The following is a 24,663-nucleotide window of genomic DNA, read 5'->3' as shown; positions in this document are numbered from 1 at the left end:
TTTTTCGTTTTTTTGTTGCTGCGTATACTGTCGTTGCCGTTGTTCGCTTGTTGACTTGTTGGTCCCGCCCCGGTCGGCTGATTCCGACGACTGTTTTCGGTCACCACCATTTTTTTGCCTTTGGACACTGCTTTTGTGGTGCCTCGCCGGCTGCAAACGTGGTCATTGCTGCGAGACAGCCCCTTCACAGCTCTGTTTATCTGCTTCAATCTCCCTTATTTCGTCCGCCTATTATCTTGCTTTTCGCATTGTGAAGGATGAATTCAATTACTCGCCAAACGTCTTAAATAAACACCGCCGATCAGCGCCTCGTACATCCGATCGATTGTTGACGAAGAACTTGAGATCGAGGCGGTCTTACTGGTCTGAAGGACGGGAGAACAAAGAGATCACTTATACTTGCATATATCCGGACCAGGAGCTATTAACGTCGTCATGTCTCAGCCGTACGGATCGCCAGATTCAAACCAGGACACCGATCAGTCGCGCATACCTGAAAGCCAACCTTCCTCCGATGCGCCCTCACAAATTCCTCCCCGGCCGACGCAGCCTTTGCGGAGCAATTCTCTGCTCACGGCAGCTCCAGAACGACCGTCGCTCTCACCGTCGCGAACACTGTCGGACTCGGGAAGGAGGTCATCACAACACCAACATGTCCGATTTTCAACAGACTTGGAGCGCGCTGCCGTGGAGGAACAAAATAGACAGACTCAGCGGGATCGGCGGCCTTCTTCTAGAGGACTTTCAATAGACACAAGTATCGCCAATCCCCAGGGTCTTTTGTCTCCCACATCCCCCGACGCCAACCGCGCAACACGCTCCTCCCTTTCTCCGCGCTCAGCGCTCTCTCCTACATCTCCGCAGAGCCTGGATAGTGCTGGCCGCTCCCGCTCCCGAAATCGTGGATACTCGCTGCGCCGAACGATCTTTGCGAAGAATATCGAATCGCAATCGACTCCCTCATCACCCGTTGAACTAGAACACGTTACCAAGACGGAACCGGAGGAGATTGCGGAGGAGGAGACGGCACCCGGTCCTGCTGCGAAAGATTCGATCGAGAATGAGAAACAAGACGCCGTTGTCACGCAAAAGTCGACATCGGCCTCGACTTCTACAGAAAATGGCCTCACCACATTTTCCTCCGATCAGGCGGATCTCAAAGAGGGCAGGAACCTTTCTACAACTCTATCCTATGAACGATGGCTCAAAAGGAGAGCCGCTATCAGTGATTTAAAGATTCGCGCGGTGTGCATTCTCGAAACCATTCGCAAGACAGTTCTTCGGATAAAGACAATTCCACCTAGCAAAGATGGCCGCCATATTGACCTCGATCCTATGCGAACGGAAGTTTTAATTGATGAGCGAACCGGGAAGCCATACGCAGAGAATTGGATTCGGTCTAGTCGCTATAGTTTATGGAGTTTCTTCCCTCGCCAGTTCTTCGCGCAATTCACTAAGCTAGCCAACTTCTACTTCTTGGTGGTTGCTATCCTGCAAATGATCCCTGGCTTGAGTACAACAGGTCAGTTCACCACCCTGGTGCCACTTCTTATCTTTGTTGGTATCTCCATGGGCAAGGAAGGGTTCGATGACTGGCGCCGCTACCGACTGGACAAGGAAGAAAACAACCGTTTCGCTTCGGTACTCCGCCCAGGGTCGAATGTGTTATCTCGGTCTGTCACCGGGGAAACCGCATCCATTTCGAGCGAGACACAGGATTGGCATTCGGTTAAGTGGAGCGATATCAAAGTAGGTGATGTGATTCGACTGGAACGCGATCAACCCATACCTGCAGACTTGGCTTTGCTTCACGCAGACGGGCCTAATGGTGTGGCTTACGTGGAAACCATGGCGCTGGATGGGGAGACAAATCTCAAAAACAAACAACCATGCCAATCCGTGGCAAAATCGTGTGGAACTGTGGAGGGTATCTGTGGCACCTCGATACACTTTGCCGTGGAGGATCCCAATCTGGATCTGTATAAATTTGATGGAAACGTGACGGTGGCTGCCGGAGAGAAAACGCCGTTGACCAACAATGAAGTTCTGTACCGTGGTAGTGTCCTTCGTAACACCGAACGGGCAGTGGGAATGGTTATCTACACGGGCGAGGAGTGCAAGATTCGCATGAACGCCAATAAGAACCCTCGCATCAAAATGCCTTCTCTCCAGGGCAAGGTCAACCGAGTCGTCATGCTCATCGTCCTTTTGGTGGTGATGTTGGCTGGCGCCTGTACCATTGCGTATAAGTTCTGGTCAAGGGATGTTGAAAGCCGCGCTTGGTACCTACAGGAGGCCAACGTGAGCTACGGACCCATTTTCACTTCGTTCCTGATCATGTTCAACACGATGATTCCAATTTCACTTTATGTGAGTATGGAAATCGTTAAAGTGGCCCAGATGCTCATGCTGAACGCCGACATCGACATGTACGATCCCGAGTCTGATACGCCGCTTGAAGCCCGGACATCAACAATCAACGAGGAACTCGGCCAAGTCAGCTACGTTTTCTCTGACAAAACTGGAACATTGACAAACAACACCATGCGTTTCCGGAAAATGAGTGTGGCTGGAACTGCGTGGTTCCATGATTTTGATCTCGTCGATGAAGAAGGAGACCGAGAGAAGTTGATCCACAAAAAGCGGAGCGCCAAAGGAAAGAAAGCGATGGCCCGCCAGTCAAACGTATCCGAAGCTCGAAGGTCTGTCGCTAGGCCGTCCATGTCGACCTTCGATGGAGCTCGCAAGCAAGGGTTAACTGTGCAGAACACTCGAACTACTGATATGCTCAAATACATCCAGCGCAAGCCATACACTGTCTTCGCTCGGAAGGCTAAGATGTTCATCCTCGCCATGGCTCTTTGCCACACCTGTCTTCCCGAAGAGGACGAATCCGGCAACAAAACGTTTCAGGCTGCCTCGCCAGATGAGCTTGCGTTGGTCACGGCCGCCCAAGAGCTAGGGTATTTAGTTCACGACCGACAACCAGATACATTGACAGTGAGGACATTCCCCAATGGGCCAGAAGCGGCACCTGTCGACGAGGTTTACGAGATTATGGATGTGATTGAATTTTCCAGCACCAGGAAGCGCATGTCAGTTGTCGTTCGGATGCCAGACCGACGGATTTGCGTGTTCTGCAAAGGTGCTGACGGCGTGTTGATGAAGCTTCTAAAGCGGGCTGCTCTTGCCCAGGAAAAGGTGAACGACATTGAGCGCCGCGCGAGCAAGCGCAAGGCAGCCGAAGCGAGTCAGGTCATGAGGAGGAACAGCGAGTACCGCGGCCGCAAGGACAGCGGTGTCCGCAGCAGTTTCAGCCGACCGAGCATGACGCATCGCCGCTCTAGTGTTTCTGGTAGACATGTGTCTACGTTGAGAGACAGCATTGATGTCTGGCTTCGTGATCGCGAGACGGACGGCGGTCTCTTGCATAGAAACAGCGACGTTGAGTACTACAGCCCTAGACCTTCTGCCCAGTTAGGGCGGCAGTCAACCACGCTGTCCGACTCCGGTAGCTCTATTCACGATGATGAGGATGAGGAGCTAGTGGAGGAGGCTCTAGTGGTCAACGAAGCTGCTGTTTTCGAGCGCTGCTTCCAGCACTTGAACGATTTTGCGACGGAGGGACTCCGAACCCTGCTATACGCCCACAGATACCTGGACGACGCAACTTACCAAGAATGGAAGCAAGCGTACCACGAAGCTTCCACCAGCCTTGTTGACCGTCAGCAGCGAATTGAGAAGGTCGGCCAACAGATTGAACAACAGCTCGAGCTGACTGGTGCTACCGCCATTGAGGACAAGCTTCAAAAAGGCGTTCCAGAGGCAATCGACAAGCTACGTCGAGCAAACATCAAGTTGTGGATGCTTACCGGAGACAAGCGAGAGACGGCCATCAATGTTGGTCATTCCTGCCGCCTAGTGAAGGACTACTCTACCCTCGTGGTTCTTGACCAGGAAATGGGCAATGTGGGACTATCGATTGAGGAGCTGACCGCGAACATCACAAGTAAAAAGGTTGCTCACTCCGTGGTTGTCGTTGATGGCCAAACTTTGTCCATGATTGAAGGGGACGATGCTCTTCGTGCACCTTTCTTCAGGCTTGCTATTCTCGTCGACTCCGTTATTTGCTGCCGTGCCAGCCCGAAGCAGAAGGCTTTCTTGGTGAAGTCGATTCGTCAGCAAGTGCAGGATTCAGTCACTTTGGCAATCGGTGATGGAGCCAATGACATCGCCATGATCCAGGAGGCTCACGTTGGCATTGGTATCACAGGTAAAGAGGGTCTCCAGGCCGCGCGCATTTCGGACTACTCGATCGCGCAATTCAGGTTCTTGCTGAAGCTACTTCTGGTCCATGGGCGGTGGAACTATATGCGGGCATGCAAGTATACTCTAGGAACATTCTGGAAGGAGATGTTGTTCTACCTTACGCAAGCTCTCTACCAGCGATGGAACGGATACACTGGGACGAGCTTGTACGAAAACTGGAGTCTTAGCATGTTCAACACCCTCTTTACTTCCTTGGCTGTTATTTTCCTGGGTATCTTCACGAAGGATCTTTCTGCGTCAACCCTCCTCGCCGTGCCAGAACTTTACACCAAGGGCCAGCGGCATGAGGGCTTCAACATCCGACTCTACCTCGGTTGGACATTCATGGGCACCTGCGAAGCAATGCTCGTCTACTTTATAATGTTCGGCCTCTTTGGCAGCGCTCTCTTCACAACAGGTAACATCAACGACGTTTTCTCCACTGGTCTCCTCACCTTCTCGGCCTGCGTTATCATCATCAACACCAAGCTCCAAGTCCTTGAAGTGCACAACAAAACCTACCTCTCCCTTGCAGTCTTCATCATCTCCGTCGGGGGCTGGTTCCTCTGGAACATGATTCTCTCTAAGCAATATGACACCAAATCCGGCGACGGGATCTACCACGTCCGCTCTAACTTCCTCTTGCACTCCGGCCACGATCTCGCCTTTTGGGTTGTGCTTCTCATCACCGTCGTGGCGGTGCTAATCTTCGAGATTTCCGTTTCTTCGCTCCGCGCCAATCTCTTCCCCGCAGACGTCGACATCTTCCAGGAGTACGAGAAAGATCTAGATATCCGGAAGCGCTTCGAGGAAGCTGCCGCCTCAGAACTCCAACAGGGCTGGGACCACGGGAAGAAGAGATCCAGCTTCGAGATCGCGCGTGAGGAAGAAGAGATGGAGGCTCGCGAGAAACACGTTGCGGAACTCCTGGCAAGACCTAGAGTTATGAGCGATGCGAACAAGAATGACTCCTCTCGCGGCGTATACGTTGAGTCTACCTCTGTTTCGGCATCTGCTTCAGCTTCAGCCTCGGCATTTGGCGGATCAACCCGCGAGCAAGAGCAAGCCGTTCTGTCTGATGGCGAGACAGCCCAGAGCAACCAAGGGGGAGCTGCGCGCAGACGCTCAGTGGAGATCCATGAGCTCTTCAATAAGGGATACGGGGCAATTAGGAAGGGTCATCTCAAGTGATCGAAAGCCTTTCCTCCCATATCCGACTCTTACTATTACTGCTACTACTGCCACTGCTACTGTATTTCCTTTCGTTTTCCTTCCTTTTAGAACATTGTTGCGCTTTTGTTGCATATGGCGTTTGAGAACGTATACCCCTCGGCTGTTCCATCCAACTTGTCGCTCCTTTTTATGTTGTTGGTTTTGGATGCGTTTCGTGTATAGTGAGTGAGTGATTGCCTACTATTTAAGGAGGCACTTGTTTATTATACCCATTGTGGTAGATTATATTGTATTATAAGGGGAAGATGAAGAGGACGAATATCAGCAATTATATTCTCTTGATCCATATCTTTTGAATGGTTAAACTCGTAGACAGGTCTCAACTTCAAAAGAGAAATTGGTGGAAGTCAAGACTCATCCGATCCGAGAATACGCCGACATGAATGTCTTATAGTGCCTACTTTAGTGCTGCCCCAAGTAGATCTGCCGGTATCCAGGCGTGAAGTATTTTCTTAGAGTCCCGTGTGGTCTATCGTCCGAGGCCATCTTCTTAACAAGACTCCGCTGCAGGTAAGTCACTACCGCCTATTTGGAGCTTTCAAGGTCATCCGAGACCGTGTGATTAAGACCATCACAGCAGCAAGTTCCAAACACGCTGCGGGACCGGCGTGAAAACACAGAGCTGGTCCAGTTGGAACGCGTCACTGCAGATGGAGTAACCTGGCTTCGGGATTGGGATGGCGATTGGAGAAAGCTATCTAGATATTCATGATACGTATCTTAATGTCCGACTTTGCCTCACAGGGATCTTCGTGATGTAGTTGTTGAAGTTGCACTGCACTCTGCACCCACCTTGTAGTGGCTGGCTGGCGATCAGCTTGATAGACATTGTCACGGGTTTTGTTCACTGTTCACCGGGAAATTAGTTCAGCTTGGGATGAAACAAAAACTGAATACCTGAACACCTCCGCAGTGAGTTGATAAGTTCCCACAGACGTTACAGCCTGAGTTTGATCTGACGGTTCGCCAGATCATGGATAAGAACCGGATCAGCGGCGAGACAACACTAACTACGTATCGAGAAGGAGATAATCCCCGATGGAATCCAGCAGCCGAGAGCATATCGAGCCGACGGGCTCCAGGCACAATGTGGCAGCGAAATACCATGGTTCAGAGCGCGAATACCAATTGGAATGATTGATGTGATTCGAGGCTGAATCACGCCAAGGCATTCTGCATCTTAGCTGTTTTATGTTGATTACATCGCAAAAGCGCACGAGAGTCTAAGATCGTGATGTCCGAAGCGGCTTCGTTCTGATCCACCTAGCCCCGGAGATGTTGCTCCGTTTTAATATATTATATAGGGCGACCGACGAACTGGTTTGGACCGACGATCTGGGCTTGGATGAAGATTCTCGATCGATCCACACTGGGTGTTGAGACCGGATGAGACACTCAGGAGTCGGGCTTGCCGGGAATGTCGGAAGCACCTCCAACTTGTGAAACAACTGTTGCACGCACTGCCTTTCTCCTGTCCAGCAGGATTCCTGAAGAGCGGTGACGGCAGAGTGTTGGAGTGAATGTGTGCCTGGACCTTGCAGCTTGTGAAATGCAGGTCGCCCAGTCAGATGCTGACCTCAGCCTCAGCAGCCAATGGAAAAAGTCAAACTGCGCACGGATCATCAGTGGGCAAGGGTTTCAGCCTAACCACATTAGGTAGGTAGATTACTGGCCCGCCTCCACGCTTGCCGTACGGGGTGGTTACGAGCCTTACATCCAAGGACAAGGTAAGGCATAAGTATGAGACCAGGCCCGGTGGCAGGAACATGGGAAAACAGTCTCACACGGTGTTGGCAGTGTAGCGCCTTGCTGGAGTGCCTCCGCTTGAGGAGGCAGTTCAAAACTTGCAAGTTGAAGAGCACGAGGCGACGAAACACACCCCCACCGCTGGCGCTGTCAGTTCCCAGGCACTCCAAGCCACTGAGCCAATGGCAAGCCCGCGGGTGCGGGTACCTGGATTCAAACCTTGAAAACCACCGGCTCGGGCGGAGTTTAGAGCGAAAAAACGAAGCAGAACAAGAATAGAACAGCCAGACAGGTCGCGACCGTCCGGGTACCGTGGAACGGAACTCTGCGCCTGCAAAGCGTGGCTGTTCCTGAATCCTCGCAGGCTCGCACCCGACCCCCCCCACCAGATGCTAACTCCTAACAGTAACGCTTACCCAGTGCCCATGCTGGAAATCAGTGGATAAAAACTAGGGAACCACAAGCGTGGCTGTTGCCTTTGGCCCCTGGCGTCCGAGGCTTTTCAGCTCGTACTTTTCCGACTCCGTACCCAACTCCCGGGAAGAGGCTTGACGGAGTTGACTCTTTGGGTCCCTGACAGCGCGCGCGCGTGTCATTTGTCCGTCAGCGTTCGAAACCGTTTTGGAACGAGCCCGGGTCGGGTGGCCTTTGTTTTCTGACTGCTCACGCGAGATCATAGATAGTTTTCCGGTAGTGGGTGGATATTATTGACTCGGTTGCTAGATTGGGAAGGAAGACTCAACCCTGTACCCATTGGATTGGATTTGGCGTTCGGATTGGCGTTTGGAGTCAATCATGGCTCGAGCGGCCATGCAACAGACGGATTTTGTCAGGGTCGGCCGTTAGAGGCTTGGAGTTGGAGCATTGCCAGTTGATCGGGGGCCGTCGTGTCGCAGGCCAGCCATCCGATCATCCGATGAACTGGTTGGTGGAGAGCAGTCTGACATGGAACAGGCTTCTTGCCTGAACGCTGACGCCGCCGAGTGAGCGGCAGCAGCCCAGAAAGTTCGTGTTCCAGGATCGCCTGAACAGACGTGAGGTGCGTCCCTGGCTCCCGACAGGAATCGCCAGCAAGCCATCGGGCAGCATACCGAGTAAGGAGACGCAGCTGATGCAGGGGCAGCAGCGGTGCCATTGGCTGGGCGGTATTCAGTTGTTTTCCCACGTCGCAAGCGAAACGAAGACGAATGCTCTTCGAAGACCTGGCGATGGCTTGCACCCGTTTTGATGCTGGATGCTGGATGATGGCATTCAAATGATTCAATAGTGATTCAAGGCTACTGCCCGAACTAGTAGAGTCAAGATTCAAACCGTCACTGCCCCGTCCGGTTTGACTTTGAGCCACCCTGTTTGGCTTACGAATACGTTCCTGATACCGTACCGTACGCCCCGCCCAAGCCTACCAGCCACGAGTTCAGCAGCGCTAGTCCCGGTGGGGAATAGCGATCCCCAGACCAAACCGCTTTGGGCGGCACATCTCCTGACTGAGAGCGCAGTGTTGAGCGAGCGCTCTGCGGCGGTCACCACCACGAGGAACTGGTCTGGCCGACTCTCCCTCCACTTCGTCTGTCGCTTCTCCTCCTTTCCTCTTCCCCTTCCCTCCCCCATCCCATCTTTTCCATCATTGCTGTTTTTCCTTTTCACATTCATTCATTAGATTCATTCTTTTTTTTACTTTTACTCTCTTGTCTCGTCCGTTCCACTCTTTTACGGTCGATTCTACCCACTCTTTTCGCGTACCCCAGGTCGGTGTGATCGCTCATTTGTCACCCTCACCAACACCTCCAGACAAACAGTCAGCCAGACAGACAGATCAGCTTGTTGTATTGCACTCCAATGCTCTTTTGATCCCAAGTCTATCGAATTACACTGCTTCTACGGTCGCGAAGAGTCATCGCCGTTCTCTTCGTCAACAAAAGCTGCCTTGGCCAGCTTCACCTTCTTTCGACATTTATATAACTTCTACGCTTCTGCGACGCGCTCATCGGTCAGCTTTGCGTCTGGGCAATTCACTCCCAGCCAAAGCCCATCCATTCTTTTGATTACATACCAATCCTCTAGCGCTTGACGCAGCTGGAGACATTTCAGACCATCCCCAACCAACTGTTTGACTGTCGGCCGGGTCGTCATCTCAATCCCTTCGCTCCCTCGACCATATCCAACTCTGGTCGTATCTCCTTTTACCACTGTTTCTCACTACCCTTCGTCCAATCCCTGCAAACATGTCTGCGACAGGCACTCCCGACCCGTCGACAACCGTTTCGATCTCCGCGACCGCGGCTGCGCACACAACTTCACCCTCATCGGCCGCCACAACCCCTTCTCCATCCACTTCTAGTGCTACGACCGCCCCTTCCACATCAGCTCGTCGTCCTCAACGGAAAAGCACCCTCACCCAACAACAAAAGAACAATAAGCGCCAACGGGCGACTCAGGACCAGCTAGTTCTTCTCGAGGTGGAATTCAACAAGAACCCTACCCCCACGGCTGCCACACGAGAAAGAATAGCGCAGGAAATAAATATGACTGAGCGTTCCGTCCAGATTTGGTTTCAGAACAGGTTCGTATTCACTCATCCAACAGCCTGTTTGCTCTTGGCTGATACAATATTGCAGGCGCGCAAAAATCAAGATGCTTGCGAAGAAGAGCATCGAAACCGGTGAAGGTTGCGACTCTATTCCCGAGTCGATGCGCCAATATCTAGCCATGCAATTCGATCCCGCCAAACCGGGTTCTCGAGACCCCTTTGGCCGGACTGGCGGATATGGAACCAGTGGTGCTTTCCCCAATGAGCCAACCCCCACAGGCAAAGTCGGTGAGTACTCGATATTGCTGCCGATTCAAATCCCATATAAACTTGCTGACGATGATAGTGATTCACCATTTTACCTGTCGATCCCTGACAATTGGAAGTTGGAGGCGCATCGGACAAAATGCAATGGACCTTGTTGTTTTCTACTCTCCCGAAAAGGCGTGCATGACATACTACATAAATAATGATGCGGCTGGGTACAAGATCGAGTATCCTTTTGCTTACATCAAGAACATCACGTTAGAGTCGGGCGATCAGGGGCCGCAACCCAACGGTGCGCCTGCTCGTCCTACCGGCCTGGTCGTTGAGTTGAACCGACCGCCCCTCTTTTACATGGATTCCTCCAACTCCGGGGGGTTCTACCAGTGTGGCGACTTTACGGAGGATCAGCAAGCAAGTTCGATCATGGTACACCGTCTTGGAGGACATCCCAAGGTTCTGAGCGTTCAACTTGCGAAGTTGGTGTCTTTGGAATCATTCCAGAACCGTCTCGCGTACGGGAACTTCCCGTCCAGCGGCCCCATGTCCCCGCCTTTCATTCAACGCCCAGCTTCGCAGCCAAACCAGTTTGCGGCCGGGTTTATGGGTATGTATGCAGAGAACCCAGCTGTGATGAACCTCCAGGCTACCCGTGGACATAAACGGCAACGGAGCCGCTCCGTCCCCGTGGCAGTCGATTTCTCTACATTGGGAGCGCCAATGACGCCGTTCAGCATGCCACAAGCGCCACAGTTTAACCAGAATGATTCAAGTATCTACGCCCCGGTACCACAGTCGACACACTCACTTGCTACGAACCTTCGCATTGATACATCTTCTGGCTATGCGTTTGATCCCCGCACCCATCCCATGTCGGCTACCACCACAACTGCGTCTCCGTCCGATTTCGCTAGCCCTGCCCTCTTTAGCTCAGCACCCCAAGGAGATTCGACACCGGTGGCTGGAAACCTAGGAAGTCAGTTCACTCTGCCGTTTGTGTCGCCTGCTGTTGAGTCAGGAGTAGCCACCCAGGCTGCTTCCCCATACTCGAATGTGAGCCACGTCGATCCCATGATCGCCAATCATTCCCCTCCCTTGACAAGCATGTCACACACGCCACAAGACATGTATAACATGGGAAACGAGCACCAGACCAACTATACCGAGGATGGTCTTCCCATGGGTGGGATGTTCAAGCACATGAATTTCCCGGTACCTACATCAATGGGCCTTGAAAGCAACACATACGAGATGCCAATGCACCCCATGTCTGGGCACAATTCACCCGGAATCCAAGGTGAATATCATCAGGGCATGACATTAGAAAACGTCGATCCAAATGTTTTGACTCCCGGCTCATGAACAATGGCCCGGGCCTTTGTCATTTGTTCTCCTTGTTTTTGCTATCTGGCTTTGCCCGTCGGATTGTAGTTTCTGAAAATATGGAACCACGAAAGGCTTCGCGTCCCGGAAATTCCGGCGAGCATCATCAACTGAAGCACCTCTATAAATAGTGGAAATATCGGCAGACTGTCGATACTTCGTCTGCGGACGAAGAGGGGTATATCTCATATCTCTTTTGTTTGTGGCATATGGTCCAAGCATCTTCACTTTTGTTTTGTATTAATATCCTTCGACTACGCGGCTGGTCCTTAGCGATTTTTTGAAGCTGACTTGTTGTTGGCACTTTTTTCTTTTTCTTTTTCTTTTTTTTCTTCCGCCTTCTTGCTTTCTGGTTTGCCCTTGACCTTTATGTTTTCTTCTTCTTCTATTTTTTGTTCCTCTTCTATTTTTCTGGATTTATTTACTTTGATATACCTGGTCAGGGCATTTAACGCGGTCATGCAAGAAAGTCGGACTAAGATGGTGATTATTCCCTTTTGCTTTACAGATCGGCGGGTTAGGAAATGTTTGCATATTCCCTTTGTGATGGATCTTTTTTTGTGTTTTGAGTCCTTGAGTCTGAGTTTCTGATCTCTGCATTTCTACTGCATTGGCTTGTTTAATTTGCTTTACAGGAGCTGAAATATTCTCCTACGGCGAGTGGAGGTTAGTACAGTGTTAATTTACAGGATTCACTCACATTTCCTTTTAATAACGTACAAGGGTATCATAACATGCGCTCTTCCGTAGTACCAAGTAATTCAAATCACTATGTCGACTTGGAACCCCCAGGCACCGGGGCCTTCAACCCCCTCGACTCCCTCAAATACCGCTCGATCCAACTTTCCATCTTCTCGAGCACATTCTTCTGGCCCTTGGTCACCTCCTCCCCGACTCCGTCGCGACACCAAACACTCCACGCACCCATCTCCTTGGCCATAAGCACATCAGTCCCCAACCGATCCCCAACAACCGCAATCTCATCAGCGCGCTGCACAACCCCACGCTCACGGAACCAGTCCAGCACCTCCGCCCCGCAGAACGGCTTCTTCTCGACAGCAACCCCATCTTTCGACTCCGACGGTAATCGAAAGACAGGGATCTTGAGGCCAGCAAGCCGTTCTTCGATCTCGAGCGCCTCGGGCTCGTAGCGCGGATGCGAGCCTGCGCGGTTCGACACGATGAGGATAGAGTTTGGCGCAGATGAGATATTGAAAGGCGATGTTGGTGAGTTGCGGAGTGAGTGTAGATGTGCGTAGATCTTCGATGGGAAGGATGTCGTCTTTGCGGGGCATAGTGTGTTGTCCTTGTCCAGGATTAGGGCGCGGATTGCTATCCCCTTTGGTGGGGGTTGGCCTTTTTCATTTTGCTGGCCCGCTTTGGAAGATACTGCCGGGTACTGAGCCTCCAGTAAGGGCCCAATTGCCTCGGGGAGATGGGTGAATGTTGGGACTGTGAGGTGTGGGAGGAACTGGGAGGGTGTTGATAGGAGGGTTTGTACGGCGAGGTTGAAGGCGCGAAGATTGCTGTTTGGGGGGTTCATATTGGGCCTGAATCCCCCGGTCTATCTGTCCAGAGAATATAAGGGTTTGAGCTGCTATGGTGGCATGAGTAGAAAGCCTGTAGTGACGAGGGTGATATGAAGGTGAAGATGGCGGTCTCACTCTCCGGATGTCTTGGCAAAAACTTCAACGCGGACCAAATCCTCCGCCATCGACTCCGCGACAATTTGACAACCCTCGCCTCTACCCCTCGCTCTTCGACCTGTCCACCGGCGGAACTCTACACCTTCTTTCTTTTTTACCGAGTCGCCGATCCCTTTTCAGTCTCGCACACAATCCGCCAAAATGGGCAAGCTAACCAGCACAATCGGTATCCCGATCAAGCTTTTGAACGAAGCGCAGGTACGCTCTGTCCCCAGCACAGCTGCGAATCACACAACAAGACAAGATGTCGCAGGAAATGGATAGAGAAATATTTCTAACACCTTATAGGGCCACGTTGTCACGCTCGAAATTACCTCTGGCGTCGTGTACCGCGGGAAGCTCCTCGAGGGTGCGTTGCATTCTTCCCACATCAATCCCTCTCAATCCTCTGGGATAAACCTGATACTAACCTTATAACCTTCAATAGCTGAGGACAACATGAACGTTCAATTGAAGGACATCACTGTCACAGCGCGCGATGGCCGCGTCTCGCATCTCGACCAGGTCTACATCCGCGGTAGCCACGTGCGGTTCTTCATTGTGCCGGATATGCTGCGGTGCGTCTTATTCCAATATATATCTCATTTACTAGGAGGGCTGAAGCTAATCTGGATCTTTTTTAATAGAAATGCCCCCATGTTCCGCTCACGAGGACAGCGCGGCCGAGGTGTTGGACTTGCGCGTGGTAAGGCGACGGTGCAGAGAGCCAGGGGACAACGAAGAGGTTAGACTGTTGGTAGTGAGGGGATACGGATCGGAATCTGGTCTTGCCGGCGTTGGTGATTCTTTTTTTTCATGTTTGTCTTCTTTCAAATGGTACCATGTGAGCTTGTGGGACAGATAAAATCGTACAATTTGAATGGGTATTCTTGAAGTGGTAGATCCTCTAGGCCTATATTCTAGCTTGAACAACCAAGTTCCTTTTCTAGAGCCTTTAGTATATTCTTGTCAATGGCTTTGAATTATGTCGTTGGCTACCAACTTGTCATCAACTGTAGATCCCGTGGACTTGGAGCTTCGACTCTCCGCCACCTCCGCATCAACCACAAAATCAAAAACCAACCAAAGTCCCCAACATTTCACCTAACAACGACCAAATAAACCAGCTTATTTCTATATCTGTTATTCAGTTAATACTAATTAGCACCAACACTTTCCTCCCACACAAGACAAACAAAGCAAGATGTCAGCCACAGAGCCAAAAGACAAATCCAGCTCGAAACAAGAAATCCGCAACCCCCGCCGTCTCCTCATCCTCTCGCCCTCCTCACACGCACATTCAATTATCCCTGCCCTCTTAAAGACTCTCACGGGGCACGCCCCAGACGAAACCCAGATCCAAGCGCAGAGTTTCGCCGGCTACACGACGCACCCGCCACTACGGATCGAGAACCGGTATTACACCGCCGACGTTCCAGTTTGGGTTGACGAGATCCCGGCTATTGCTGAGGGGGATAAACAAGAATCAGAATCGAAATCGAAATCGAAACAGGGGGGAAGTAAAGAGGAGGGCACAAGCTCTGGATTAGATCAAGAACTCGGTGCTTCGGCAGCGTCAACAGGAGAAGAGGACCCATCGACCCAATGGTCTCGCGAGTTCTCTGGCGCCGAGGCGCGCGTTGTGCGCGATGCAATTGGCGCCGTTATGATCTGTATCCGGAACCCGGGTCCATTTCCGAGTCCGGTGCCCGGTTCTGCAGAGACAGGGGCGGTTGAGGATTCCGAGGAAGTGCGTGCGTTGAAGGCGTTTGTTACTGCTGTTGGGGGCGTGCGTGCGCTGATTGAGGAGGAGCGCGGGGAGATTGGCTCTGTGCCGGCTTTATTGGTTCTGGGTGGTAAACAGAAGAAAGAGAAGCCGAAGAAGAAGGATGCGGATGAAGGGGTGGATGAGCTTGACGGTAGCCTGGATGAGCCATTCTCTATTGGATGGTGGGAAGACCAGCTGTGCGAGATGGGATTGATAGGGTTTGAGGTTGTTAAGTGGGACGGAACACCGATTGAGCAAGAAGGGGAGGAGAGGAATGAATATGGCGGTATGTTTACGTGCCTTGTTAGCATATATGGGAAGGTTTCTAACGAGAGCAGAGCTTCAGGGTATGCGCCGAGTAAAGGAAGTGCTCGAGACGCACGAGTGGGCTGGAGATGAGGAGCCCGACACGGGTCTCCCAGATGACGTTGACGATCTAGAGCGAGAGCTTCTTAGTATGGACGAAAAAGACAATGGGTTTAACAAGGAAGTGGACGAGCTCGAACGGGAGATGGTGGGATTGCGCTTCGCAATAGGGCGCGGAGGTGGGGATGCAAATGATAATGACGATGGATGGGACAATGACGAGCGTCAAGGAGACGAGGAGATGCGAGTGGAATCTGTCGAAGCGCTCTTGACCCGCATGCGAGCTATAAAAGGTGGGAGTCTCCTTGATCTACTATAAAACCTCTGGGTTTGCCGTGACTGACAAGCCCAGATATGAGCGATGAATTACCGGAACAGGACAGGAAGCGCTTTGCGGCGAAGGCAGTGCGGGATATCATGAAGGACATTTAGCTTCTCAGCTGATCTGACATTAAGTTATCATACTTTGCAGCGGCATTATGCGCATCGCATCGCCTCTTATCTCGTCAATACCCAACTTGCACCATAGACCGGTCTATTATACAAATACACGCATATATTGTGATTTCCACAGCTCTTCCTCCAATTACTCCTTCTTTCCCTCCTTTGTCCCCTCCTTCTTCGCACCCGCAGTCTTCCCCCTCTGCTTGATCATATGGGTATACATCACATACGAACCTAAACAAATCAATCAGCAAAGTCCAAAAAAAATACCAGAACTGAGATAAACATACCAGGCACATAGATCACCAAAACAGCGACAATAAACCAGTAATATAGCGGATGCAGCTCCTGCGCACCAGCCAGCCCCTTAACAGCCAACGTACACTCGCTGCTGATTCCAATCGGGTAGAGAACGTAGAACGTATTGTACCTGTCCGCGCGCAGCTTATTAGCATATATCCAACCATCCATTGGCGAAAGTGACATACCTCAACCACTGCCACCAAGCAGGCACAGTCTCGACGCCGCCATTAACCTGCATAACAAAGAACCCATACCGGATACACTCAGTCACGCCCCAAGCAAGCAAGCAGCCCAGATACCCAAACTCGCCAACAAGATCCCCCTTACCCACAATCAAGCCATGAAAGGGGTAAAGCACGCCCCAGACCACGAAGAGACGGCTGGCGACCTGCATGGCGGTGGTGACGAGCGGGGCGCGCACGATCCTGATTAAGCTGTGCAGGATCTCGAGCGCGGCGAGCGACTGCGTGATCTGGAGGAGGGGCTCATATGTCTCGGCGAAGATGGCGGGGATGTTGAATTGTGCGGGTGCAAGGGACTTTTGGGCGAGGGCTTGGAGGACCAGGAGGCGGATCGTGCGGACGGTGAGGATCGTCCAGAGGAAGAAGTTGGCGGCGTTGTAGGCGAGGAGGTATTGCCGGACGAGGCCCGATTGGGCGGGTTTGGCCTTGGATGGCATTTTTGGCGGTGGTCGTGGGGAGGGGGGAGGTGGTGAGTTGGCGATGGATGTAAAGGAGGAGAGTTTGAGTCTGTGATTGTTGTTGAGAAAAATCCCGACACGTGGGCTGGCTTGGGCTTGGCGTTGAGATCTTGACATACAAAGAGGGGCCTAAAGTAGTAGAAACAAAATGCAATTGCTGGGTCTTATATTAATGGAATAAGAATATTTTATATGTTCTACCAACATGAGGCAGAAGTCGTAAACTTGTATAGCAGAACCAGCTGGAGCTTGGAGGTACAACAAATGGATGTGATTGGCGGGCACTCGCCTCCAGCATCAACAGCCTGCTCCATGCTGAGAGTGTGGTGCTGTCGGTCTTTACCTGAATAATGCATCAGGGAGACTTTGATCTAATGGGCAGAATAATACCGAGCCGCTGGGTCAGTTTCGGGTATGTCGGCGGCTTGCCTAGCTCAATATCATTATTGAATATAGCCATCCGTGTCTCAGTCAAGCATTCCCGGCCGAGCTAAGAATAGATACGCTTCTCATCTGCTATGGCGCTTGATTCGGCTTTCTTGAACAAACGTCAATTACGGACTGATGGTATTGGCTCTACAATGAGACAAGGACTGGACGTCTCCGCCGCCAACGGTGTTTACTTGGTACGGCAGGAGCTGAGACCGTCAATGAATGACTCGAGTCACTGTTCGAGAATCAATAGGCCCAGCTCCAGAGGGTCTGTCTCAGTCAGTTGGCAAAAGTGGAGTGAAAAATAAAAAATAAAAAATAAAAAAAATACAACGGAGATGTAGTCAAACCAGACTCCAAGCGCTGCGGCTTCCAACCCTGTCACAATGAAAACGGAGGATAGGCCGTATAGCGGGGTTGTTGAGAACCTCGAGGTTCTTAGGCTCTCACCGCATATCCAAAAAGTGCGATGGTCGTGTCGTTGCGAGGGGCATTGCCAGATGAACAGCTGACCACAGCGCGGCATTATTTTGAAATAGTCCGCAATTCGACAGAGACTTCATGCAGCTTGATGTCACCGAGTGACTGGGCGACTGGGTGACTGAGTGACTGACTTGGTGGATCACACCAGCCCCGAGTCGAGGAGTTCTGATCTGCTTTTTTTTTGGTCTCCGTATGGGCGGAATGGACATCCGAGACGGCAGGCACACCAGCCTCAAGCCTCAAAACACTGAACTTACCCGCAGTAGCCTCTTGCCATCACAATATCACGAGATGCAAGAGAGGGATGGAAGGTGACACCTGGAGATGGACTGGGAGATCTGACAGCCCCCTCCGCAGTCGCAGTATAAAAGCCCCGGCAGTCGCTAAGATAAGAAGTGCACGAAGGAGGAAATGGTTCTGGAAGGCGGCCCAAGCTTTGGCGGGCTTGGCTGCGGCCCCCATTTGTCAGCGGCAGGCCCACTCTGATGTCACCGCGGTGATGACGTCCTCTGATAGGGCCGCAGGGCTCGCGCGGGCGGACCCAGCACACTCCCTCCAGTTCATGAATCGCTTCAACAATTCACTCTCCCCCACGAGAACTCGCCGGTGACCACCAAGAGCAGCCTCGACTGCATGAGCAGCACCGGCCGGGTCATCCGTTCACAGACTCGTGGCTGTCAGTTGGGCTTTGGGAGTCCCTCTTTGGGCTTTAAGAACCCCGCACGGTGGCCGCTCGGGGTATGACGAAATCGCAACGGCGAAGGTTTTCCCAGCCAACAGATTCCATCATTCACGGGAATTGAGCGGTCCCTTGGGGGGGCTAGACCGTTTAGCAATGATGTTGTGACGGGGTGGCAGTTGACAGGGTCCAGAGTATTAGCGAGGGCGCGACCTTTTTTTGGGTTTTCCACATTTTCCAGGAGGCTGGGCCGCACCAGCAGTGGTGAGCCTGGCAGGACTTTATACTCGCCGACTGTGTACGCAGCAGACAGTCGCGCCGAGAGAAAGAAGGTTCCCACGTGTTGGAAGTGCTCAGTCTTCAAGAATGTTTCAAGCACTCTCCCTCACCCGTGGCGAGTTTGATAATAATATATAATTCAGTTTGTCAGGTGGTGGATCGGCAGCGAAAGGAGAGGCCTCCTACGTCAGTCCGGGTCCGATGATCTCAGCCTGCATACGCGCACTCTGGGGGGCACAACGAGGCCGAGGGCAGGGCGAAGCAGACCGGGTCTGTCTAAACTATTGTATTGTAGTCACCGCCGTGATGCTGCTCGCAGCATCTGTAACCAGCACCTTGATAAAGGATAAATAAGGTAGGCTGAATTCAGCCTGGTGGTGCTGCCCTGGAGTGACCTCATGCTGCCCCACAGAAGCGCGGGATTTTGGACGACGAGGAACCGCTTCTCGAAGACGTTCGAAGGAGTCAATGGGGCCAGCTCGGAGGAGCCGTGGATCGCAAGCAGCAGCAGATGACGCCAGACGCAGGCGCCTCTTGTCACTTGCCCGTCGTACCGACCGGCGTGTACTCGTGTACTCGGGTTGCAGCGAGGACAGGGTCGCAGCGGGCAGCAGTCTGGATAGAGACGATGACAATCAAACAGACACACAGAATAAATAACAGCAGCCAGTGAAGGCGCCGTGCGCGCAGCAGTGAACTGGACAGTCGCCCATCCGAGTCCGCCAGCCCACTTGGCTCGTCTGCTGTCCCCCTCCATTCTGTGGTTCACTCCCAACCTCCGAAGTCGAACACAACGAAAGGGGGAGTCCTCACACGGTTAAATTTGAAAAAAAAGAACTGTCCCGCTCTCTCCATCTCATCTCATCGTCTCTCATCTCCATCCATCAGTCTCTCTCTCCCAGTCTCTCCCAGTCTCTCTCCCGCCCTTCCCTCTAATCCTAATCCTCCGTCTATCAAATCTATTGCTTCCCAGCCGCGCTAGCAGACAACCGACAGGTGGGAGTTCTTTTTCCTTACTCACGCTATAGCTCTACTACCTTACCTACCCCTCCTTCCCTTCTCTCTGCCCTGCTGCGTCCTGGCGTGATCCCGCTGGTTGCGCTGGCCCTGCTCCCTCCTCCGTCCCAACCATCCATCCATCCATCCCTTGTCTGCCAACACCCACACACCCTCAGATCCTTCTTCCAGCCGGCCACCTCTTGCCAACCATCCCGCCCAGGTGATTCCACCAGACTAAATCCTGTATACCGCATCGGTGCCCCTGGGCCCCTGCTTGTCCGTGTCCGTCTTCCCTCGTAATAGCCTTATTGCGTAGGGCAGGCAATGCGTATCCCGCCACCAACCTTGAGCCGCTGTAATCTTGCCATAAATTCGTGGACCCGCAAGACTGACGTGCATTTTGATCCAGCAGACTTTCGCGCTCAATCAATCAATCAATCAATCAATCAAAAGTAATCTCAGTATCACGAGTTTCTATTATTCTTTCTGGATAAAGTCGTCTGAGATACAGTGGCCTTTGTTGTCCCGCCACCTCCTACAACAACAACAACAACCACAACAACCACAAAAACAAGCCCAGTCATAGCTTGAGAAGTCTCAACATCACATCCATAAACATGGCATCCTCAACTACCACCACCAAGACCAAGGAGGAGACGGTGCGTCTGTCCAAAGAGTCCCCCGCCATCCCCCACGGCCCAAAACTGATATCGAACAGGCCAAGCCCAGAACCCTGGCAGACATGTCCGAGAGCATCGACCAGGCCACATTCGAACAGATCCTCGAAATGGACGAGGAAGGCGAACATGATTTCAGCAAGGGCATCGTGTACGGCTTCTTCGACCAGGCCGAAAGCACTTTCGAGAAGATGGAGACAGCGCTGTGCGTGATTACTTCTGGCAACGAATACGTGGTGTATACTGTATACTAACAGTGCTGCAGGAAAGAGAAGAAGCTCAGCGAGCTGTCGTCGCTAGGTCACTTCCTCAAGGGCTCATCAGCCACTATCGGCCTCACCAAGGTCAAGGACGCATGCGAGAAGATCCAGCACTACGGAGCTGGTAAGGACGAATCGGGAACCAACGACGAGTCCGACGAGAAGGTTTCTCTAGATAAGATCGGAAAGACCCTGGAGACCGCGAAGAAGGATTACAAGGAGGTAGAAGCCTTCTTCCGGGAATACTTTGGCGATGAGGAAACGCCCGACTCGCCAAAAGACTCTTAAGCAATTGCGTGGGGGAAGGAGAAGAAGAAGACGAAGAAGAAGAATGAGTTTGGATGGACCCGGTAGAAGAAAGAGATCGTACTACTGTCTGTTAACTGGATATACCACACAATCACACATCACGAGAGGGTGGGTGGCAGGCAGTGGAGCAGTGGATCTGACCACACCACCACACCCTCGCATCCCATACACAACATTCGCATACTCTCCATTTCAATTCAACACAGCTCAATGAAATTCGAAATAACGAGACGTGATTCTCCCACATACAAAATGAAGGCACGGCCGTCAACCTGCGCAGCAGACTTGAAAGGAGGAGGACCTTTCAGGCTATGTACTGCACCACTTTTTCTTGTCTTTATCCTCATCTCTGGCTGGTGACTTCCCGCCCGAGTGTCTCCCTGCTCGTTAGATTTGTATTGAACCAAGGACTGTATCGTTTGGTTATCAGGTAGATGATAGGTCTTGCCTCGTGCCAGGCATTATGAATGATGTTATGTCTCATGCACAAAGCCTTGTGGAGAGGTCAGTAAGTACCAGTCAACACAAGGACGGTTTCCAACCTTGCAATAATGCGGCTGTCTGTCCACCGTCTGCGACTATTTATGAAAAGAAGCGAGGGTGCGGGTTTTTCGCGGGCGTTTCGCAGGTGGCACGGAGCGAGGCCGGGGGTGTCGACTGTCCACTGTCGCTTAGGGACTGTACCACTTCACCCTCGCAGAGCAGACCTCGCCTTTTCTCTCCATTGGATGCCTCGTCCTTTCCCGCGCTGCTCTCGCTCTTCTCCAATGGCTTCTTCTCCGTTGCTCCCGGATCAAACGGCTCTCTCACCTTTCTCGATTGCACCGTCTTGCTCGCAATGTAAGCAACATCAACAACAACAACAGCAACAATTAATGTGAATCCAGCCGCTCTGTTTGTCAAGAGAAACACTCCGTTGCCGAACCAACCAGAGACACCTCTTTCTCTTCTCCTCGCTTGCTCTCGCAGTCCGTCCGTGCGGATGGACGTTGCACAGCAGACGCTCAAGCGGGAGGCGATCGACAGGGAGCTCCCGAGTAGTTTGCTGCCAGCGGACGATGGAGATACTGTTGCTGTCTGAAGTGGCAAGATGTATGTATCCAAGGGTACTTGCGTTGTGTTCTTCGCTTCCAGGTTGATTCAACGCAGACCTACGATGGTCTCCTCTCCCTCCCTCAAGCGTGCGATGAGTCCTCGGATAGCTACATCGCTACAGATGACGAGTCTCTCGAAAACGGGCTGTTGTGTTGTTACACCTGTCAGGCGCCATTGACCTCTGCCTCTCTCTCTTTTTCTCCCTTTTTACTGCTAATGCCTGCATACCGAGGTCTGTACCTGGATGATTGATTGCCCACCATATCCACATCCATCCACAGCGATCGTCGGCGTCGCAGGGCCAGGGAGGGACAACAACGGCGCTGCATGCATGCATCCCCAGTCACAAACGCAACAAGCTCCTCCACCCTCCCGTCCTCGAAGTGCATCCTCATCCATACTGGACATGCGTCGCCGACTGCTTATTGCCATTGCGACTGCTGCCGATATCCCGATTGCCGTCTGTCACCTACAAGGTTCAGCGAAATAATGCTGGGGGGATGGATAGCCGGCGATAGACAGACAGGTGGATGGATGGATGGATCAGTCCACTCAGCCATGGAGTTTCCCTCCCTTCGACTGTCACTGCTGCATTCGAGGACCGGGAGGGCCGTTTGTACGACGCTTCTTGCCCTCATTAGGAAAATAGGCACCATCCCGGACTGGCGGAACGCGAGACTTGACTGGTCGTGTGTTCCATTCTGCTATCTGGCTGGGTGTATTTAAGTTTACCGATGGCTTTCTTTCTTCTATCTTGCTGCTACTACCTTATCCTCTCAGTACATCCGACGAGCTATATCGCCAAACCCAACATCCAGTTCAATAAACAATAATATAACCCATTCAATCAATCTACCTTATCATCTCATCCATAACAAAAAATGGCCCCCGTAGGCCCCCGCGCCTCCAAAGAGGAGTTCATGCAAGCCCTAGGCCTCAACTCCCACGACCCCCAGCACGAGCAATACTACCGCGCAATGCGAGTCCGTCCCCCCCTCCCAGTACTTACTCACTTACTTACTTACACACATGAATAAATCCACAGGACGAAACAATCCAAATCTACACATACCTAAACACCTCGCCCACAAACCTGCTCGACAGCCTCGCGTCCGACCCCAGCACAAAACCCCCATACTTCTGGCACCACATCAAGCCGGAGCGACAGCAGTGGGCGATCCGCGAGATCGCGCGCAACGCGAGCCCGCGCACGAGACCGCTCTTTGCATCGGGCGAGACGGGCGGCGAGTATGCGCCGAATTGGGTTGCCGGGTGGTTGCTTTATAGTGTCTTTCGGAGTCGGGATGTGCGGAATAATCGGAATCGGAGGAGGGGGGAGGATGGGTCTGCTTCTGCTGGTGGGCAAGGTATGTTATTCAAATTCCCTTGATTGAGAGAATTTTTTTTTTTTTTTTTTTTTTTTTTTTTTTTAGGGGGATTGGGCTGACTTTGTGTGTTTATGTGTAGGGCAAGCGTCGAGACATTTGAAGCAGGGGAATGATACTGGGCAGCAGGCGAAGAAGGAGTATTATGACCCGGTGAGGAATGGATGAATGAAGCAGGATTCCTAGGATTGACTTCAGAATTCATATTGGAGTGGGTTGTTTAGGGGCATAGCATTGCGAAGCTTGGAAGCTTGGCTTGTCTTTTCTTCTAGAATGCAAAGCGAAATGGAGTTGAATGTTTACGAGAAATATGAGATGTCTTGATTGTTGGTTTCAGGTTTAATCTATCAGGCAGATGGCTGGCCAGTGTCAATAGACAGGGTAGTGTAAGCAAGAGAGGGCGAATCGTATTCGTGCTTTGTATTGCTAACCACCTAGGTATACTCGACAAAGTAATGGCCATGTTACTGAATATGCATGGTACTCCCTTACCCCGTGGCAGAATATTGTATGAGCAGGACCAAGACGAGATCAGGTGCGTGATGCGCCTCTCAAATCAGTTCTAGGATGAGTCTGTATCTGACTTTCATCCTCGAAAATGTCCTCAAATGCAATTGCCCTCTTATTCATATCATCCCATATGCTAAACGCTTCGCGCCCCTCAATCCGGCCGTAGCGTAGCCCTCTAAGATTAGGGTCCCCGACGCTGCTCGTGAACTCGCATATCTTCGCCCTCCCATCTCTCCAGGAGGTAAGATCTTTGTCAACAATAACCACCGTCTTGTCAATTGCAGACTGCTGATCAGCAAAGAAGTATGGAAGCTGACAACCCTCCTCCTGAAGCTCGCAGAACACCTTCCAGATGTCACCCAGGCTCCCATCTGCAGCTCCCTTGTCGCCGTCTGTCCACGGTATCATACGGCACGTCTTAGGAAAGACCCCAGGATCCGCTTCTCGTTCCCCTAGGGTTTCGACTTCCCTGGCGATCTCCGCTTTTTGATCGGCTGTGAGGGTGTTTGCCTTGAAGAAGATCCAGGTGACCGCCATGTGATGATTATGACTAGGGTCAACCTTCGACAGTGGTGAAGCCAGACAAAGGGGTTGCTCAGGTTGGTATAGAAGCTCTGTTTCAGGAACAGGGAGCTTTAATTGCCGAGCTCTTTTTATTTCTTTTTGTAACTCAAAAGCCCGGTGCATATTACAATGGCAAACCATCGCATACCGAACCATCCGTCCGATGTTGTTTCGCGAAATAAACTTGAATCCACCTCCACCGTGATAAACAGTCCCAAATAAGGGTGTCGGGGGTGTCGAACCTGGCTCTAGAAAGGCATCTCC

General features: G+C 51.9%; 11 protein-coding genes across 11 annotated transcripts; 6 read left to right on the top strand and 5 right to left on the bottom strand.

The window, feature by feature from the left end:
- Positions 1 to 435: 435 nt before the first annotated feature.
- On the top strand, positions 436 to 5,499 carry ASPVEDRAFT_80191 (aminophospholipid-translocating P4-type ATPase DNF3; the record flags this gene model as incomplete). The annotated part of the gene is made up of 1 exon (XM_040816827.1): positions 436 to 5,499. The coding sequence occupies one exon, from the start codon at positions 436 to 438 to the stop codon at positions 5,497 to 5,499; it is 5,064 nt and encodes a 1,687-aa protein (XP_040664312.1).
- A 4,010-nt stretch (positions 5,500 to 9,509) lies between these two features.
- On the top strand, positions 9,510 to 11,440 carry ASPVEDRAFT_50230 (uncharacterized protein; the record flags this gene model as incomplete). The annotated part of the gene is made up of 3 exons (XM_040814280.1): positions 9,510 to 9,847; positions 9,903 to 10,102; positions 10,161 to 11,440. The coding sequence occupies 3 exons, from the start codon at positions 9,510 to 9,512 to the stop codon at positions 11,438 to 11,440; spliced, it is 1,818 nt and encodes a 605-aa protein (XP_040664311.1).
- A 71-nt stretch (positions 11,441 to 11,511) lies between these two features.
- Positions 11,512 to 12,035, bottom strand: ASPVEDRAFT_469802 (uncharacterized protein). The gene is made up of 2 exons (XM_040813673.1): positions 11,908 to 12,035; positions 11,512 to 11,820 (listed from the first exon to the last, which is right to left on the bottom strand). Coding segments are annotated over exons 1-2 (240 nt in total). The 5' UTR covers positions 11,910 to 12,035; the 3' UTR covers positions 11,512 to 11,582.
- Positions 12,036 to 12,040: 5 nt separating this feature from the next.
- Positions 12,041 to 13,094, bottom strand: ASPVEDRAFT_38017 (phosphatidylglycerophosphatase). The gene has a single exon (XM_040811612.1). It carries the CDS (start codon positions 13,002 to 13,004, stop codon positions 12,231 to 12,233), a length of 774 nt encoding a protein of 257 aa, XP_040664309.1. The 5' UTR covers positions 13,005 to 13,094; the 3' UTR covers positions 12,041 to 12,230.
- Positions 13,095 to 13,158: 64 nt separating this feature from the next.
- ASPVEDRAFT_38015 (putative small nuclear ribonucleoprotein SmD3) lies at positions 13,159 to 14,060 on the top strand. The gene is made up of 4 exons (XM_040811611.1): positions 13,159 to 13,365; positions 13,456 to 13,516; positions 13,595 to 13,724; positions 13,794 to 14,060. Exons 1-4 carry the CDS (start codon positions 13,309 to 13,311, stop codon positions 13,894 to 13,896), a joined length of 351 nt encoding a protein of 116 aa, XP_040664308.1. The 5' UTR covers positions 13,159 to 13,308; the 3' UTR covers positions 13,897 to 14,060.
- Positions 14,061 to 14,350: 290 nt separating this feature from the next.
- Positions 14,351 to 15,712, top strand: ASPVEDRAFT_124983 (adaptin-binding domain-containing protein; the record flags this gene model as incomplete). The annotated part of the gene is made up of 3 exons (XM_040806235.1): positions 14,351 to 15,200; positions 15,250 to 15,573; positions 15,633 to 15,712. 3 exons carry the CDS (start codon positions 14,351 to 14,353, stop codon positions 15,710 to 15,712), a joined length of 1,254 nt encoding a protein of 417 aa, XP_040664307.1.
- A 154-nt stretch (positions 15,713 to 15,866) lies between these two features.
- ASPVEDRAFT_186072 (protein tyrosine phosphatase-like domain-containing protein) lies at positions 15,867 to 16,706 on the bottom strand (the record flags this gene model as incomplete). The annotated part of the gene is made up of 3 exons (XM_040808970.1): positions 15,867 to 15,958; positions 16,015 to 16,154; positions 16,213 to 16,706. The coding sequence occupies 3 exons, from the start codon at positions 16,704 to 16,706 to the stop codon at positions 15,867 to 15,869; spliced, it is 726 nt and encodes a 241-aa protein (XP_040664306.1).
- Positions 16,707 to 19,835: 3,129 nt separating this feature from the next.
- ASPVEDRAFT_468256 (Hpt domain-containing protein) lies at positions 19,836 to 21,066 on the top strand. The gene is made up of 4 exons (XM_040813651.1): positions 19,836 to 19,881; positions 20,009 to 20,258; positions 20,318 to 20,481; positions 20,542 to 21,066. Exons 2-4 carry the CDS (start codon positions 20,217 to 20,219, stop codon positions 20,822 to 20,824), a joined length of 489 nt encoding a protein of 162 aa, XP_040664305.1. The 5' UTR covers positions 19,836 to 19,881; positions 20,009 to 20,216; the 3' UTR covers positions 20,825 to 21,066.
- A 361-nt stretch (positions 21,067 to 21,427) lies between these two features.
- Positions 21,428 to 22,372, bottom strand: ASPVEDRAFT_25408 (uncharacterized protein; the record flags this gene model as incomplete). Its single annotated transcript, XM_040809778.1, has 3 exons — positions 21,428 to 21,922; positions 22,001 to 22,084; positions 22,169 to 22,372. The coding sequence occupies 3 exons, from the start codon at positions 22,370 to 22,372 to the stop codon at positions 21,428 to 21,430; spliced, it is 783 nt and encodes a 260-aa protein (XP_040664304.1).
- On the top strand, positions 22,355 to 23,755 carry ASPVEDRAFT_467249 (uncharacterized protein). Its single transcript, XM_040813626.1, has 3 exons — positions 22,355 to 22,923; positions 22,986 to 23,307; positions 23,408 to 23,755. Exons 1-3 carry the CDS (start codon positions 22,822 to 22,824, stop codon positions 23,491 to 23,493), a joined length of 510 nt encoding a protein of 169 aa, XP_040664303.1. The 5' UTR covers positions 22,355 to 22,821; the 3' UTR covers positions 23,494 to 23,755.
- On the bottom strand, positions 23,727 to 24,630 carry ASPVEDRAFT_38009 (uncharacterized protein). Its single transcript, XM_040811610.1, has one exon. It carries the CDS (start codon positions 24,520 to 24,522, stop codon positions 23,857 to 23,859), a length of 666 nt encoding a protein of 221 aa, XP_040664302.1. The 5' UTR covers positions 24,523 to 24,630; the 3' UTR covers positions 23,727 to 23,856.
- Positions 24,631 to 24,663: the final 33 nt, after the last annotated feature.

The sequence above is a fragment of the Aspergillus versicolor genome (genome assembly GCF_001890125.1).
Source record: "Aspergillus versicolor CBS 583.65 unplaced genomic scaffold ASPVEscaffold_2, whole genome shotgun sequence".
Taxonomy (NCBI): Eukaryota; Fungi; Ascomycota; class Eurotiomycetes; order Eurotiales; family Aspergillaceae; genus Aspergillus; species Aspergillus versicolor.
The sequence above is the reverse complement of the archived record's forward strand: the minus strand, read 5'-3'. Positions and strand labels throughout refer to the sequence as shown.

What these genes read in the sequence shown, in the direction of transcription:
- ASPVEDRAFT_38017 (XM_040811612.1), bottom strand. Translation starts at nt 13,004, where the DNA reads ATGAACCCCCCAAACAGCAATCTTCGCGCCTTCAACCTCGCCGTACAA.
- ASPVEDRAFT_38015 (XM_040811611.1), top strand. Translation starts at nt 13,309, where the DNA reads ATGGGCAAGCTAACCAGCACAATCGGTATCCCGATCAAGCTTTTGAAC. An exon ending in AGCTTTTGAACGAAGCGCAG is followed by an intron (nt 13,366 to 13,455) that starts GTACGCTCTGTC and finishes AACACCTTATAG; the next exon opens with GGCCACGTTGTCACGCTCGA. An exon ending in ATTGTGCCGGATATGCTGCG is followed by an intron (nt 13,725 to 13,793) that starts GTGCGTCTTATT and finishes CTTTTTTAATAG; the next exon opens with AAATGCCCCCATGTTCCGCT.
- ASPVEDRAFT_468256 (XM_040813651.1), top strand. Translation starts at nt 20,217, where the DNA reads ATGGCATCCTCAACTACCACCACCAAGACCAAGGAGGAGACG. An exon ending in CCAAGACCAAGGAGGAGACG is followed by an intron (nt 20,259 to 20,317) that starts GTGCGTCTGTCC and finishes GATATCGAACAG; the next exon opens with GCCAAGCCCAGAACCCTGGC. An exon ending in GAGAAGATGGAGACAGCGCT is followed by an intron (nt 20,482 to 20,541) that starts GTGCGTGATTAC and finishes ACAGTGCTGCAG; the next exon opens with GAAAGAGAAGAAGCTCAGCG.
- ASPVEDRAFT_467249 (XM_040813626.1), top strand. Translation starts at nt 22,822, where the DNA reads ATGGCCCCCGTAGGCCCCCGCGCCTCCAAAGAGGAGTTCATGCAAGCC. An exon ending in AATACTACCGCGCAATGCGA is followed by an intron (nt 22,924 to 22,985) that starts GTCCGTCCCCCC and finishes ATAAATCCACAG; the next exon opens with GACGAAACAATCCAAATCTA. An exon ending in TGCTTCTGCTGGTGGGCAAG is followed by an intron (nt 23,308 to 23,407) that starts GTATGTTATTCA and finishes GTTTATGTGTAG; the next exon opens with GGCAAGCGTCGAGACATTTG.
- ASPVEDRAFT_38009 (XM_040811610.1), bottom strand. Translation starts at nt 24,522, where the DNA reads ATGCACCGGGCTTTTGAGTTACAAAAAGAAATAAAAAGAGCTCGGCAA.